The sequence below is a fragment of the Leptinotarsa decemlineata genome, unplaced genomic scaffold (genome assembly GCF_025532065.1).
Source record: "Leptinotarsa decemlineata unplaced genomic scaffold, Ldec_3_MD MMD2_tig00001344_RagTag_RagTag, whole genome shotgun sequence".
Classification (NCBI taxonomy): Eukaryota; Metazoa; Arthropoda; class Insecta; order Coleoptera; family Chrysomelidae; genus Leptinotarsa; species Leptinotarsa decemlineata.
Window position 1 is genome coordinate 364,617 of NW_027412560.1, and position 18,848 is coordinate 383,464.

Below are 18,848 nucleotides of genomic sequence, written 5' to 3' on the forward strand. Positions count from 1 at the left end.
TATGTGATTGTCTTATATTTACATTTTATTTTATTTTCAATACTTTTAATAACCCTCAGAATTGGGCGTGACAGTTCTCGTACTGTAAGTGTCAACGGAAATTGGGATTCAACTGTCAATGGGAAATTAGGATTTATTATTAATATTACATTGAAGACATACAAGAAACTGTTCATATCGATTGTGATAATTTGGTATATCTCTGTTTCGAATCTTGCGTACCTCAGGGCTCTAAATTAGTGCCTTTATTATTCAGCATCTATACATCCCATTTAATAACCTGCTCTTAGCATTGCTATAAGCCGGGTGACATGCAAATATTTTTTAGGTTCCCTCTTCAGATTGTCTCTTTGTAACAGCAAGTATCAAAGTGTGCATTAATTATTGAGAGATGGTGGACTTCATATTGAACTACAAATCAAAAAGTTCGAATTGAACAATGTGTTTTACAAGAAATGGTGCTAAAACCACTTCACATTCTAAGAGAAGGAAAACACACCGTAACGAGATTTCCTCTGAAATTAGAAAATGATTCATCTCCTGTTCAAAAGAGGGTAACAATGTCAAAATAATTGACTTTGCATTCAATAGAATTTTCAGTTCATTGAATAGTATACTATCGAACACTTGTTTCCAGTGTTATAAAACGTACAAAGGACGACCGTTTGGCACAGAAACAATGGAAGTTTGAAATTGAAATCGTTCAGTGAATATGGGAGGTGAAACAATTCATTGCGAACTATGTTTGTTGAACAAATGAATTAATACACGAACAGAAAATCTGTCAAATGCGAACTATTTTCGGGAGTGAACTGTAAAGCTCTATGGAAATATATTTTGAAATTCAATTTTCAAACCGATGAATATACTCGAAATGACTCTCACATATTAATGTGGATAGGTCCGAAATGTGATATTTGGAATTAATTCTCTTGAATAAATTGGAACTGTATAATTTTTCTGACAACAGTATAAAGTTGATCAACTCATACTCAGAAAATCGATTTCAGACTGTAAAAGTTAGTAGTACTCTATCAAACCAGGAAAAAAGTTCAAAACTGGTGTACCGCAATGATCTATCTTGGGACCTCTATTATTCATAATTTTCATTGATGATCTACCACATGGGGAGGAACTGATATCATATATTTCATTATGAGACCATACATACTTCAATCCAAACAAATGTAAGTACCTTTAGATGATTTGTTTGAAGATGGTTGACAATGTTACGTGGTGTATTTCATCAGTTCGGACTTCCATTGTCTAATATAATATAAATTTATTTGAAATCCATAAAAAAAAATCAAAGAGATCAACCGAAAATAACAATTTTATTAAAACAAAAGACTGAAATTACAGAAAAATAACATACAAGCAACCACCAAAGAATAAAAAATAGAAATATTATTAAAAGCTGAAAATTAGAAAATTTAAAAATATTACAACAAGATTCAACCTCTAACGGAAGCAAGAAACTCTTTGGAAGGTTCGAAATAGATGAACATTTCAACCTAGCAGACCACTGTTATAATATTCATGCAGTCATTGTTCACTGGGTTCTGGCGTTGAATTTGGTCATTATTACGCCTTGGTCAAAGAAGAAACGGATTGGTTTAAGTTTGATGATAGTCGTGTCACGAAGTGTTCTGGCGATGCATTGAATTTATTGGAGCCTCTGGAGACACCCTACATTTTGTTTTATGAGGGAGAGGACATTGTTAGATCAAGATCTTCAGATGATGTGGTGCTGCAGGTTTTTCCGGGTTTTCCTTCAGCTGAAAAAGCAAATGCGCCACTGGAATCAATGAAGTCGCCCCGGAGCGCCAATTAATTTTTATTGTTGTATTTATTTTATTTTTAAAATAATTAAAAGTAAATAATTATTAACAAAAAATGAAAAATAAAAATTAAAAGATTCCAAACCAAATTACGTCACGACGGTTCGATTGTTAGTATCCACAATCGTCTTCGGGTAATGACAGTCATCACCCGAATAATAATAATAATAATTTTAATAAAAATTAAAAGATTCCAAACCAAGTTACGTCACGACGTTTCGATTGTTCGAAAAACGTTGTGACGTAACTTGGTTTGGAATCTTTTAATTTTTATTAAAATTATGATTATTATTATTCGGAATCTTTTAATTTTTATTTTTCATTTTCTGTTTATAATTTTTTTTTAATTTTCAGCTTTTATTAATATTTCAATTTTTAATTTTCTTTGGTGGTTGCTTGTATGCTATTTCCTTGTAATTTCATGAGAAATCTATTTTTACTGAGCAACCTCTCCAGAAAAGTTTCAAAAGTAACTCTTCAAACGGCATATTTCTCCTTGATCCATTATTTCTTATGGTATTGTCGCCTGGGAACATGCAACAGACTGGTAGAATATTCCGCCACCAACGGAAAGCAATATATATATATATATATATATATATATATATATATATATATATATATATACATTGTAATATATATATATTACAATGTAGGTTTTCACGGATGGTAGAATATGATGTGTTGTTTTTCCGGGTGTTCATCCGTTGTGTACTATTCGATAGTCGACGTTTCGCCATCATCTCAGATGGCATTATCAAGACGAGTTACTGCTTCGCTTCGAGAGGTGTAACTTACAGAGTTACACCTCTGAGATGATGGCGAAACGTCGACTATCGAATAGTACACAACGGATGAACACCCGGAAAAACAACACATCATATATATATATATATATATATATATATATATATATATATATATATATATATATATATTATATATATATATATATATATATATATATATATATATATATATATATATTATATATATATATATATATATATATATATATATATATATATATATATATATATATATATATATATATGATCATTCCCATATTGATTTCAATTTAAGAGCCACCGGTATACAGCTGTTTCAGCCTATTGGGCATCGTCAGTACCGGGCAGGCGGTCCTCGATTGAAGACAAAATGAGAAAAACCAAGAAAGTACTTGATGAAAATAGCTGCGTAAACGCAAGCGAAACTTATGTGGAACCACCTGTTGGTGTGACACCCAAGTCGACTTGCCAAATTTTTATGTCAGTGTTGGTGGTTTGACCAATCAACCGACAACTGCGGTAGCAGAAATTTGGGAAGCTAACCTGAATAGCCATCGGAAAACGAATCCACATGTTTCTAGAAATGATATGAAATCTAGAAAAGTTAATGCAGTCAAGCTGCTGGAAAATAATTTCATGAAAATCAAAAAATAAATAGATAAGTACTTTTTGATCATTCCCATATTGATTTCCATTTAAGAGCCACAGGTAGACAGCTGTTTCAGCCTATTGGGCATCGTCAGTACCGGGCAGGCGGTCCTCGATTGAAGACAAAATGAGAAAAAACCAAGAAAGTAAACTAGCTAGGCTAGTTTGAGTAGAGCTTAGATGATGACAGTACGACCAGCTGTCGAAAGCGTCAGTATCGTGCAGGCGGTCCTCGATTGAAGACAATATGTGAATAACTGAGAAAAATACTCAATAAAAATAACTGCATAAACGCAAGCGAGACATCTTTCTATCTATCTATCTAACAAATCAATAAAGTAGAGAATTTTGTGTTACATTAACGTGAAAATCCATATTGGAAAGGATATTCAACCAGATGTTTTTACTTCAGAAAACGTAACCATTGCATATTATGGGAATTAAATTTGGTTAACACCAGTTAATCAAAATGCTAATATGTCTTTGAATATCTGGCAGTAGTAGTGGCAGTATACCTCACAATTTTAACTTAGAGAAGAATTCAGAGTTTTCATCTGTCACGTCAAATAGCAGTAGCTCACTCAGAAAAATGTCATATCCAATGCTTCGGATATGAATTGGGATATACTCGTACTGTTCAGAACCTTTCAAAAAGATTTGCGTTGGGAACAATTTGTGACACTGAACTAGTGAATGCTAGTTTTGTCCTTCTCTATTTCAAAATCCAAATTCGTAAGAATTTGAATCTCTAAACAAAATATACAGAATTTGCTTATCGGATGATGAGATTGATTCGGTAGGGCGTGGACTCACAGATGAGTAGTTGGCAACACTGAAAGATGTTCAAGGATTATAATTCCTTAACGAAGTTAAGGCGATCTTTTAAAATGAATTTGGAGTTGTCATAACTATTAATATTTTTCACATAGCTTGTTGAATAGTTTAGCAGGTAGAACTACAGGACTATGGCTCGCGTGTTAATCGGTGGCTCGTGATTTTTAAATACTTTTGACTGAATGGATAGAGAATTGAGTCGTATTGTGAATTAGAGAATTCTGATGGATTATCTAGGGCGTATAAAATATTGTTCGTGATATAATAAATTTGGCAGTGTCAAAAAGTTAGCATTTGTAATTAAATGGCTCAATCGACATTGTTCTTATTATTCTTTTTTTGTATCATGAAAACTTTTTCAGATCTAGTGCTGTTTCGCCAGCACAGATTTGCGTAGTTAAGGCATGAGAGTACGTAAGTATAGTAATATAATTTATGTAGCCCAAATGGAACATGCGTGCGAAGCCTCCTTACCACACAACAGCACCCCGACAGTTCATAAAGAATATGATGTATTTGATTCGACCAGTTGAGTTGCGAGTCTAAGTAAACTGCTGAGTATTTGGCAACGCTTCTTTCTGCGACTGTGTTTTCATGAACGCGTACCAGAAGGTTGCTATTTAAGTCCTTCAATGAAAATACTATCAACTCTGTCTTTTTATCACACAGTAAAAATAAAAATCTCAAAGTGAAGAACATTATCTCGATTTGAAGAAATCTTGCTCTTCTATATTCATGAAGAATAATTTTTTTAAACTGAGAAACATATTCTCTCAAGTTAAATTTGAATCATTATTTCAAATGGACTGAATAAACGCTTCTTTCAAGTAAAAAAAATATTCCACCAAGATACTGCATACATTTCAATGGAAATAATAACATTAGCTCACGAGAAGTAAGTATGCATTCTTCAGTCTGAGCAAAATTTAATCTCGAAGCAAAACTGTTTTGGGTTTTGAAAGATTGATATGTTTACTTGGAACATTATTTAAATGTCTCCGTATGAGATCAATTGTTTTCCTTTGAAGAGAAGCATTTTTCATTGAAACACTTCTATTTGTATAAATCAAATGAACTCATTTACTTTATCAAAGATGAACTTATGCTTCTGTTTATAAACTGTACCTCTCATTTGGATGTATTTACTTACTTGAATCCAAAGTATCTCATCTGTAATATAAACAGCTATGGGTGGTAAGGAAAAAAACTAAATAATACATTACATAGTATCATTGGCTTATTTGAAGCAATTGCAAATCATGAATATTATCTTGAAAAAGCATGTGATAAAAAACAAAACCTAATAGAGAACTGAATTTTCTTTGCTAATCTTTGCTTAAATATCATATTCCAACCGCACACTTTTGAGAGATCATACAGTTATAAAAATTAAAAAAAATAAATATTCAATGAGAAAACATATATAAAAAAGGGACATATTCTTGACAAATTGCAAATTAACAAATAAAATAAAATCGAAGCCTATTAACACATTACAGACAAGAAAACGAATTAATTCATTAGTAATTTCACACAAAGAAGTTTTTAAAACTAGATGCCATTCTGGTAAGTAACATTAAAAAAATCACTATCGTCGATCAAGTTCTGCATTATGCTTTTGTTTGTCCACAATTGCCGGAACATCACTTGGATTCTGAAACGAAAGAAGAAATTAGCACATCATCCTTAGCCACTATTTCAAATATATAGAAAAGTAAAAATATGAAAACAGCAGCCAAACAAAATATTTTTTTTTATAAAACACTGTTTAAGTGGGTTTATTTCGTTAACTAGCCTAATTGTTGTTCGCATGCACTGACAACCCTCAAAATTTTAAACTTGTCCGAGGTCTTATTATTTAACATACGATTCCTAGCAAGTTAAAAGGTGCTTAAACATTATTTGATCAGAAATGAATAATCAATTCAAAAGACGTACCTCAAATCCCTTTGAAGTTGACAGAAGTCTATACAGAAAAATTGCCTTCCAAAATAATTATTAGAGGATCAATGAAAAATATAAAATGTTTCAATAAAAAAATGTAACTCATGATCATACAAACATACTTAAAAAAATATGATTCGCTATTTAAATAACAGCATTCACTGTTTTCACGTTTTTGGAAATTCATATTTCATCTCTAGTGAGTTTGGTAATATTTCCACCTATTCTCACATTCCTAAAGGAAATCTATCAAATAATTTCAAGCTGAGTAGGGTTTATTCAATTTGTTCCCAAAGAATAACATAAAAATATTTCTGAAGTGATCACAGAAAGCAAAGACGTTTCGGAATTCAACAAATATTTACATGTTGAAATCAGAAAGTGGTTGTCACATATAGAAGCTTTTTATACCTACTGGTACCTATTTTGATATATTTTGTATTATTTTGTAACTCTATCTTTCAATAAAAAATCAATTCGGTATAAGAGAAAATCAAATTTTATTCAGAGAAAATGCTCTTATTTGAAACAAGATGTATGTTCAAAACAAAAAAAAATTACGGAGGGCAAAATTAAGAGTTGCCGTCAAAGTTTACCACTTTCTCTTCGGTACTACGTATACAATGCGGTACTTACTGATATAGCGGAGTTTTATCCAATTGCACTGCCTACAGACACATTAAACACTTCCTCCTCAAAATCGCAACACACCGACGTCACTTTCCAACACATACTGGCGCGTACGCGATGCTCACAACGGAATTCCCCTTTCCCCTCTCACTTAGAGGGTCACAGAAAGACCAGAGCACCAGAGTTTTTTTCAAACTGAAATTCCTGTTATTTTCAGTCGATCATGATATAGTTTTCTATGTAGATTCACAAAACTCTTGTTATGAACGAATTGAGTTATTTGAAGGGATACAGTATTAAATTCAAACAAATACTATGTGTTCAGATCAAGTTGATATTGCTCTCCATTTGAAACAGTTCATTTTTCCCTTCAAATAGGTGGTGGATTTCGAGATGATATTGATTCAAAATAGTTCATTTTCGCAATGATATAATCAAACGAATGATGTCGTTGAAAGGTAAAGAAATTTGATTTCTTTGTTGAAAAAAGTGTGATTTTCTGGTGGAACATGGCGATGTTGGAATAAAGTAATAGTTTTTCCAATAGAGATAAAAATTTCAAAGCAACCCATGATCTTCTTTTAAAGAAATACTTTTTACTGTGCATTCAGTATCATTTTATCAGTGTTGCAATAATGTTTCATGGAGTTGACTATCTCATTTGATTTCAAACTCAGTACTTGGGGGATCGGCAAAAAATGCTAGATATTCTCTGGCCAATAGAGACAAAATATCATTGATGAAAGTTATAAATGATAGTGGAGCCAGGAGAGTGCCTTGTGGGACACCGTCCAGGGAGAATTTTTCATGCGATCACATCAACCACATCAAAAGCACGCGCAAATCAATGAATATGTGGTGATAGGTTCGACTATATCGTGAGTTTATGGTAAGATGAAAAAAAGAGTGGAGAAAATCCAGTCAGTTCTTTAAAGAAATTAAATTTCAACAGGGCTGGTTAGTGAATGGATATGAATTTGATTATTTCGCTACAGGTTACCTCAGGTGTTCGGTTTCACGAAGACCTGTTTTTTCTACACAGATCAAAGGCTCAGAAGCTGAGCTAAGGATCTCAGTATTCTCAAATGGTACCATATGGTTGTTTGAAGGTGATTGACAATGTTTCATGATGAATTTCAGTAGTTCGGACTTCCATTGTCTACTATATAAAATTATTCGAAATCCCTGAAACAACTAAAAAAGAATGACCTTCGGGGGATGACCAGTCATCACCGAAGACGATTGTAGATACTAACAATCGAAACGTCGTGAACTAACGTGACTTCATTTCATTTCAGGTTTATTTTGGTTAATATAATTGTTATTTTCAGCTATTCATTTTCAATTCTTCTTTTTTAGTTGTTTCAGGGATTTCAAATCATTTTATATAGTAGACAATGGAAGTCCGAACTAGTGAAAAAGCTACCATATGGTATTACGTGAACCCGAACGTAGTAACAAGTCAAAATAATACAGAAATTTCAAATCTGACCAATGCTCTAGGATGAGGCTTCGTTATGAATACTGAGTTGGTCTGAGGAAACTCAGGTAGCCTATTGGAAAGATCGACACCTATAAGGTTGATGCTTCCCAAAGTTGAGCGTGCGAGAAAATAACAAGAGTTATATAAATTGAAAGGGGCATATTTCCGAGTGGGACTGATTTTTAGGAAAAATAGATTTTGGATTTCTACGTACCCAACTTCATACAAAAAATGTGGAAAGGAAGGAAGCAAAAAAAAAAACAAATTACGATGATATAATGAAGTTTAATTTTTGATCATTTCTCCAATCATCTCTTTTTCAAAAGAGGGTAACAATGCCAAAATAATTGACTATTCAATAGAATTTCAATTATTTCGACATTGTTATCCTCTTCTGAACAGGAGATAATTGGTAAAATGAGCAAGAATGAAACTTGTATCATTTTAATTTGTCAAAGTTTGATTTGTTTGACTGCTTCCTTCTTTCCTTCGAAACATTCCCACATTTTTCGTATGAAGATGGAGAAGTAGAAATCTGAAACCTTTTCTTCCCCAAGAATTATATATAGTACATCAGCGTAAGGGGTTGAAGGATATCCATTGAACCGCAAGACAATGCTATAATATCATGAAGGGCGTTTTATGAAACTCGAAGATTTTTGTGTTTTGGCACAATATAGATTGAACTAAACAAAGGAAAAATTTATGAATAGGTAACCAATAGTCCTTATCAAACCTGTGAACAATTGAATAACATTACAATACAAATACTGTATCCTGAAAGCAAATCAAGTTTTATATCAAAATGATACCATGAGGTAATGCAATCTTGCTTGAGATACAAGAGGTATAACAAAATCAATTATGAAATACTCAAATATTGAAGTTATGAATAACTGACAATCGTGAGAAAAAAACTTCAAGTGAAGGCAAAGTTCCGATACAATTCTTACGAATGCACCAATACATTTTCCTGCAATACATTTTTCTGCAATGTGGTCCAGTATTGAATAAATTGGATGTTCTTGATAATAATTTCGATGAATAATCACTAATTTATCAAAACCATATTAACTTGAAGTAACGGTAATAGGCTTCTTTGATGAGTTGTAAAAAGATAATGAAAGAAAAAGTGATTCTGAATATCATTAAAGTTCAAAGTAATCTAATCATTTAACTTACATTTCAAATTTGTTCATGAACAGATTAGCCATGAAATTAAAAAAATTGTTTTCCATTGTTTGTGAAAATAGCGAACTGAAACTGTTCCATGCAAATTTGTGTGAGTTGGGTGAACTCTTTGAATTCTCACCACATAGCTCATCAGTCTGAAAGATCCTTCAAATAGGTATTCGATTGTTTTATTGAAAATAACGAAGATTCTTCTACTCAAAAAAAAATTTGCTGCTCTCTATATCGCCACCCTGTAAGTGTTTTCAGACACTCCATTATTCAAAAATCCAATGCAGTGAGGAGCAGAAGACCTATAAATCCGTTAACAACTAGATCCAAGTAGATACAATCTACTTTCGCAGTGAATAAAGTAACCAGGAAGCGATGTGTAGAATACCAGAATGAGCGTGAACACTGCCACGACTGGTTGAAAATCGCTTGAACTTTTCTTTTCATTGCCGTGTAAATGGCGTTTCCAGTTGTTATTTCTCGAATCTTCACATTCATTGCACATGTTGCGGTACAGTTATGTCGATTCGACCGCGCTGATACAACAAATAAGATACCAACGCGCTTGGTACGATTCACTGAAGATGTGGCTTCGGAGTTGGTATCATACAGGGCGTTATCTGATCGATGTTGATAGAAGGTGACGGTGGGGAATTTTGGTTAAATTTTATGACACATCATAGTCAAATAACAAATTCTATAGGTATCTTTCTACATTCAATTGAAGAGTACAAAATTCGGGCTATAGTAGGCCGTGGTCGAATGGAACCTGAAGTACCAAAAGTTTCGTCTGCTATTACTGCAAACATCATTAGTGGTATGTGCGTTTACTGAGACTTCGAGATATATCTTTCCTCCTCGCAGTAAACTCACATACCACTGATGATGTCTACCGCAGTAGAAAACGAAACGTTTGCTACTTCAGATTCCATTCGAGCTCGGATTTTTTACTCTTTAATCGTGACAGTACGTGAAAAACGATGTTCGTATATTCATACCCACTTACAACTCTGAAGGATGACTTTTATATTGAGATAAGAGGTTCCGCCGTGACTATCTGCCTTTTCGAACGCGATAAAGTCAAAAACTATTCAAATGATTTTCACCAGTGAACGGAGTGTTTTAAGAGGAAGATTTATTACGTTGTTTCAATAGTTTTGCTCTACTTTGAACTGAAATATCGCAGTGAATACTTATTCAATATAATCTACATAAGCGTCATTTGGATCAGTGCACTCTTACCCGTTGGTACGTTTAACACAAGCCGCTTCATTCCGTCAGCATAAAAATTGTGTGCTCTGGATTCGATGGCCGTCTATACCTGGTCCTGATTGACGAAGGTTCTACCGATGGAAAAATTATCGAAGTGCTTGAAAATATGGGAGTCGGTTGGCAAGTAGTCTGGGAGTATGGTGTGTGAGGCAGAACTTCAATGCTCATTTTTTCAATTTTCGGACTGTACCGGCCCCCCGGCTGGTACCATACGAATTTTTTGTAGACCATTTCACGGTGTACAATATTGTAGTACATTATTTTGATCTATCTCGTAAGGTTCAGTCAGCGTTTGCAATGTAAACTGGAAACATATCTTTATTTACATCACATTAGAAAACTTTAATTGTTTCTCTACTATAATATGCATGTTATACACATATAAACCTTCATCTTGAATCACCTATCCATTAAAAAAAACCGCATCAAAATCCGTTCCGTAGTTTTAAAGATCTGAGCATACATAGGGACAGATAGCGGGAAGCGAGTTTATTTTATACTATGTATCGTTGATTGAAAATATGGGTAGATTAAAAAAACTGTCGTGTAATAATGAGATATATTTAATAGTAGAAAATTATAAAGATAGCGATGGAGAAATTTGTCATCATGGTATTATTCTGAACTTCAACATCTTCAACCAACGGGTAGTTCACATTTTTTTCTGAAACCGGGTAAAATACCTAAACTCCTTTTGTGATTGGTACTCGATACTTCCTGTGTTAACAACATATTGTGCATTTTGGAATTTTAACTATATATGTGCAATACATTTTTGTTTTTGCATAGCATCAGAAATAAGTACTTGATTACAATATGTTTTTTTTTTCAGTTCTGAACGTTGCAGCTGGAAAAGCACCAATGCAGGTTAGTACCGAAGTTGGCGGAATACCCCAGAAAGCTATAGATGGCAGCACAAGCGCTTTTTTCAATAGTGATACATGTACTCTAACGAAAGCGGAAAGAAGTCCATGGTGGTATGTCAACCTGTTGGAGCCTTATATGGTTCAATTAGTTCGTCTGGATTTTGGGAAGCCCTGTTGCGGTAAGTGTGGCTTAATTTAATTTCAGAAATTGTACGTTTTTTTGTGAACGATATTCAAAGAAGATGACTCCCATCGATGTTATCAAATATATAGTTCAGATTTGTTGGGTTTGCTATACTTCAACGAGCTGGAAAACGAACGCTATTTAAAATATATTAAATACATGTATTCGTTGAGAGACATTATATTTTGTTGAGAAGTTACTGTTCCTTGATGTCTTTTTGGGTTCCTAACTTCCACCATATGAAAAATTTTGATCAGCAGAGAATCTGCTTAGATGTATTGTTAATTGTAATTTTAATTGACACGTTCACCCCTGAAAGTTACTGCCTAATATAAGGTTTATTCTGGTTCTAACATTTGAAACTGTTTGGAAACTGCGCAAGACATGATGCGTACAAACAAAAAATTTGAAACAGTCCGAAATAGTCTCGGACACTTGTTTAAACCAGAACGCTTTTGAGGAGACCACTGTGCCACCTGTCGTATATATGAAGAGATGAAGACATGAAAATACTACTGATCATGTCCATTTTGTTATGTAGCTTATCCTTATAGTCAGTTCAAATGTTATCTACTCTCAATTATCAATTATTGAAACCAAATAATTGAAAATAGCCCAGACAAATTTCCACATGAATGCGCATGAGCAACGGGAACAGTTCTCAACAGTTCAGCCTCGAGAGCAAGAACGATTGGGGATGGTTCGAAACAGTTTGGGATCATTTCGCAGTCGAAACCAGAACAGAGGATTCATCAGTCCGAAAGTATCCTCAATAACCCAGAACGCTCTTTATCAACTGCGCATGATCCTTACGTCCTAGAATCTGAATTTCGTAGAACCAGAACAAACCTATAAACTTTTGATGAGTCCAATTGGTCAGGAACTTGTTCTCACTGCGTAATATATACCGTTGATGAGTCCACTTAGTCAGGAACTCCTTTTATTTATAAACTTCGTCCATAAATAAACTCAATGAGTAAGAAACCAAAATTTTGAATATTTCGCTGTTTCAATATGGTTGACGTTTCGAAAAAAAATCCTTTTCAGTTCTCTTGACTTTCAAAATCAAATTTCGAATACGGCCAATTTCATTTAAAAAAAAGGGGCTTTGAGAGCTGTATCACGGATATTTCTGTTATACTTTCCCACTGGTGGGACTGGTCGACATTATAAATTAGTAAAACGCGTATTGGAAATAGGGTCTATACAGGGTGTTTCCTAACTACGGTACCAAACTCCAGAGGGTAATTCATTGGGTCGTTTTGAGAAAAATATCCTATGAAGGTATGTCTGGAGTTGTTCGTTTCTGAAATACAGGGCGTTGAAGAATAAAATTCATAAAATATTATAAATATCCTTACACCTATTTGGTTAAAATTCACTACAGTTATTTGAAGTAATGAGGCGCTTATTGAGCCCGAACTAGTTTGAAATTATTAGGTCCAGTGGAGTCTCAGTGGGCGCCAAAGTCAACAATATTGGGGAAAAAAGTACGCCACTGACTTATTGTTGTAGTTTTTTATTTTTTAGATTAATCAACTAAAATACAACTTTTTCGTCACATGTGTTTTCTTCATATGTAGCTTCGTTTTCGAAAAAAAAATTGAAACCACTTTGCATATCATGAACACCTGCTTTGGAGATCAACTGACAGTGATAAGTCTGAGTTGTCAATTAACAGTGATTCCATCATGAATAATTTTACTGAAGCTGAAAAGGCTGACATGCACTTTATTTATGGATTAGCAGATGAACATGCGGCAGATGCACGGATAATTTACCAGGACAGATATCTCAAGTAATTTCATGTGCTGAAACATTCAGAACGCTACGTGCAAGATTATATGAAACTGGGAGTTTTAATAAAAATGCAGGTGGTGAAAGACCAGAAACTGTAATAACGCCTGAACTAGAAGAAGCTATACTTGATGTAATAGAAGATGATCCTTCAAATAGCACCAGGAAGATTGCACTGCAGCTTTTCATAGGAACTTCTTTTCTCAAAACGACCTAACGAATCACCCTCTGAAGTATTGTACCGTAGTTAGGAAACACCCTGTATTGTGAGATTTTGTTATTATTATCATGAACAGTCAATAGATAAATGCACTCTAGAGATAAATACAGTCTCACTGCGAAGTGAATTGGAGAAAGAATTTTTAGCTATGGAATGAAACTGTCCATTTATTTCAATATTTGCTCTACTTATTTACAAATATTTGATTAGTCATCTTTATGATATTCAACATATCTCCATATCTCTGCATCTCAAATGATAATGAAATCAATTATTCGGTTATAGATGCGGCATTGGAATTTTGTGCATAGTCATTTCTTTCTGGGTCAACGGAATATAAATTGAAGGTCTTCTCTGGAGGATTCTGACCCTGACCCTGCTAACCTTAACCTAGAAACTTGAATTGAGGCAGTGCGGTGTAATCGTGTCGGATTTAAATTCGATGCAAACGATATATGTTCCAAATCTTGTTTGACGTTGTGAAGCTCCGTTGTATTTCAGATGAGGTATTCGAAAACCAATTTTATCTTTGTCTATTTTATTATTGAATATTGTTAATAAGATGATGAATCTTCTAAATATATATATATATATATATATATATATATATATATATATATATATATATATATATACTATATATATATATATATATATATATATATATATATATATATATATATATATATATATAACAGAATAATTAGTGACTGGATTAACTATAAATCGATTTAATTCGTGAGGTTGCAGTCAATAGCTGGGCTGTTACAAAGAAAACTCTTTGTTATATGTCAAGCTTTCGGTATATTTCACACCTTCGTCAGGACAACTACAATAATAAGATTATATATCTTGTAAAAAATATATAAATATGGAGAACTTACTAACGTGTGAATAAAATATAAAATGGTTCAAAAACAGATAGAAAAACATTAATAAATGACAGTTGATAAAAATTTTGGCTGACAATGTCAAGTGGGAAAATTCTGAATGATACTCGAATTACTAGATCTTTTATTTTCTTTATCATACACGTACCTACTGAAATATGATACCTCTGCTAGGTGCCTGCGCCTTAATTGTCTTAAATTGATTTTACAACTTAGCCTTATTTAATAGTCAGGTGAATCTGATAAATAAAATATTATTTCAATAAGCTGTATACTTAGTATACTATATGTCCAGCTATTATTGACTATTTCTCCTCTCGAGGGGTATTGTAGATGATATGAGGAAAGAAGTTTTAGTTAAGAATGAACAAAATCTCGACTTTTAGAAAAGACAAAAACCAAGATAAATATATCTCGGTGCCATACCACCAATACACGAAGAACTTTGGAAAGCTTTTCAAGTAACTATGTATGTAGGTGGTATTCAAAACAAGTCATACACTGCATAGTCTTTCAGGAAATCCAAAGGACAAAGTCGAGAATTTGGAAAAGTCTTGAATTCATGAAATTAAATGTAAGGACTGCGATGCAGAATATTATGGACAGACTGAAAGATCAATTAAAATAAGATATAAGGAACACTTAGTACATCTGAAATATGGAAGACCAGAAACATCAGTAGTCCCTCATCATATTTTGCAACAAAACCATTCCTTTGACTTCAGTTCATTAAGATTAGTTAGACAAGCTAACAACAACAGGGATCTAGATGCCTATGAGAGTGTAGAAATAATGTAAAATCAATTAAAGACAATTCAAACGCAGGTACCTAGCAAATGTATCTATGATATAAATAAGGACAATATTGTATGTAGATTTAGTTCAACCTTCCTCTTGGGGATGATCACTTGGTGATCGAAACACGTGTCAAGGTGTTAAAAATGACAGTTTGGTGTTGGGATAAAAATCCAGTAATATTCAAATGTTTTCATGCAATTGAATTTTTTTCCTTTGTTGCACTGCCTGCAGCTCTTCATTATGCAGTCCTGTTTTATTTAATGTTCTCTAAATGGTCATATAGACTTAGTATATGCATTTATATATTTTTTTCTTACATATACATGCTTCATCAATAGGATCCATTCTTCCGACAATAAAGCTCATTTAGTATTATTATCATTTTAGTGTACAATGAGTAGCTCTACAATGTTGATGGAGTTCTGTTTTTTTTCAGACGATCCCTTTAATGATTTTTTGGTTTGTTTTCCCGGGTTTATTTGCCTACAACAAAATAGTTAAATAACAAGATGAACTGAACTTTGTAAAACACTAACAGGTTTGCTTTACGAAATGTCAAGTGTTGTTTTACGTTTTTCGGATTGAATGAAATGTGTTAAATCATATTTCTCTAAGTACTTCCTAAATAAATGAATTTCGATCGCAGGAGCAAAGAAACCAGCAACAATCGTAGTTCGAGTTGGAAACAACAGACCTGATCTGGGAACTAATCCCATTTGCAATCGATTCACGGGCTTCCTGGAAGAAGGCCAACCCTTGTTTCTACCTTGTAACCCGCCAATGCCAGGAGCTTTCGTGAGCGTTCATCTGGAAGCTCCAGCACCTAGCCAGCTATCAATATGTGAAGCTTTCGTTTATACCGATCAGGCACTTCCGATCGAGAGATGTCCACAGTTCAGAGATCAACCGCCAGGTGAGTGTAGTTTTTGTTTGATTTTTTTCATAATTTCATAGTTTTCTAATATTCATCTATTTTTACATATGAAAATGAGCCCGTAAAATAGGTACTATCCAAACGTAAATGTACCAAATGAATATTGTGAGTCTTGCACGAAGTTTACTGCTCTTATTCATATTCAAATTCAAATAACACTTCATTAGAAGATTTCCACTGGACAGCTTACGTGTTTTGCTATACAATAGTTTCAATACCAACCACATGTTGTTTAATTTTTGCTTTAAAAACAACATTTTGTAATCTACTATCTAGTTAAAGAGTAATAATTTCACCGGAGTTAAGGTAAGAACTAATTTTAATATCTCATTAAATGAAGATGTGATTAACTAACTACCAATTTCCACATGAGAAAACAGATTCAGAACAAAATACGTATTCAATTCTTTGCGGTCATTCAGAAAATTTTCAGAATCCATAAATCTATTAATTTCTAAGCACTTCAAAAGATTGTGTTCCAAAAATTCCTCTTCCAAATGTGATACTTCATAATCTTAGTAGAATTCATATTCCTCTATAAAAAGATGATTTGCAAATGTAGAATTGGTCTTCATATTCAAGAAATGACCCATATGTTCTTTCATTTTTTATTGAAAGATTCTCACTGTTTGGCCAATATAACGTTTTGGACAAGAATCACAAGTCAACATACACAATAAGTTTTGTATTAGTAATTGTATTAGTTTGAAAATGTCCATATAGGACGAAACTGCAGTAAAGTTAGTTACAATTAAAAGTGGTAAAAAACATAGAAATTTTCATTTCTCTTTTCATTATGATCTCCTACCACGTAATAACGGTCAATTTATTAAATATTGATACTCAGCTTGCTTAAGTGATTGATATTTTCCAATATGGAGGCAAAATATACAGATACGATAAGTTACTGACTAATTGAACTTTTCAGTAGTTCACACTTCACAGCAACTTTTCGGGGTGAACTTTTCAGTTTGCCTTTTACTACACAGCAGATTTTCTATTAATTTGGCTTTCATTTTTTTAGATCGTGGAAGATTATAAACTCAAAAAATAGTAAACTATATTGAGTCCTCCACAAACAAATGTCTTTTGAAAAAAATTCAATATTTAGAATAATTTTATTAGGAAAAAAAGGTTTTTTTTGAAATGCTTTCGACTCGATTTGTTGCTGTATGTGATTCACTGGATGTATCATGATGGATTCTAATTTTGGAATATTTTTTCAAAATCAGTTTAAATAGCTTTAATGAATGACCACGTGACCACAATCGTCTTCGGGTGATAACTGGACTTATTCCTCCGAGATCTGACTATAGGTCATTCGAGTACTTCCACCTATCCCCTCTTTCCTCTTTCCGCTTCATTGGTTTTGGCGGGAGATGACCGTTTGGCGGGAGTTGGTAGTTTTTCGCTTGAATAGAGGTTTCCATATGTTACGTATCTCTACGTTAGCTTGACTAAATGCGTCGTTGGACAAACATATACGCGGCTTCTTTGAATTTTCGCCTGAACCAGTGTTCCTCTTTGGGGATGATTTCAGCTTGAGCCCACTTGATGTTGTGTTGATGAGTCCAAACATTCTCTGCTATTCCGAATTTGCTGGTTTCTCCTCGCTGTGTGTTTCTTGTGCTCAGCAATGCGAACTTCCAATGGCATCTTAGTTTCACTGATGTATGATTCTCCGCACTCACAGGGTATCCGGTAAATGCAATTCTTGGAATCGCAGTCCGCGTTTGGTGGCCTGGTTTTCGTGAGGCTACTACGGATAGTGTTCCCAGATCTGTAGCAGGTCCTGATGTTATAATTGGACCCAATTCGTCTTATCCTTTCCGATAATCCTCTGATGCAGGGAAGTACAAGTACTGGTTGTGGCGGCTTTTCTTTCTTGTGGAGTTTTTGCTGTCTTCTAGCTAAGGCCTGTTCTATCATCACTTTGGAGTAACCATTCCATTGAAGGTCATTTTTGATGATGCCTAATCTCTTTTCGAGACCTTCCTTTGTATTACAGAGCCCAAAAGCACGATCCAGTAGAGTCTTGATGATGATTCCTCTCTTAGTCGATTGATGGTGGTTGGATTTCTGGTTCAGATAATGTCCTGTGTGGGTGGGTTTTCGATATACAGATGTTTCCCATTTAGTGTCGGTCCTCTTCACTTCTCCATTGTGAAAGTGATGGAAGGTCTTACGTTGTTGATGTGATTCAGGAAAGTGTCTAGTTCGGCATTCCCATGGTTCCATATTATGAAGGTGTCGTCTACATATCTCAACCAGACTCGAGGCTTCTTGTGGGCTTCTTCCATGGCCAAAGTTTCGAACCACTCCATATATAAATTGGCTATAACAGGTGAAAGTGGCGATCCAATTGGCAGTCCCTCATCTTGCGTAAAGAATTCGTCCTTCAATTGGAAGGAGCAGTTTCGTACACAGCATCCTAGTAATTCCATGATTACTTGTATCGGTAAGTTTGTTCTATCTTTCAGGTCCCTATCTTCGGATAGCTTCTTCTGTATGATTTGAAATGTTCCTTCGACAGGAAC

At 33.9% G+C, this 18,848-nt stretch overlaps 1 protein-coding gene across 2 annotated transcripts in view; it reads left to right on the forward strand.

The window, feature by feature from the left end:
- Positions 1 to 18,848, forward strand: part of LOC111503801 (uncharacterized) — a 169,400-nt gene that overhangs the window by 105,160 nt on the left and 45,392 nt on the right. For both annotated transcript variants that reach the window (XM_074175799.1, XM_074175800.1), the window contains exons 3-4: positions 11,455 to 11,667; positions 16,024 to 16,290. In XM_074175799.1, coding sequence (XP_074031900.1) covers positions 11,455 to 11,667; positions 16,024 to 16,290 — 480 coding nt within the window. The remainder of the gene's footprint in view (positions 1 to 11,454; positions 11,668 to 16,023; positions 16,291 to 18,848) is intronic.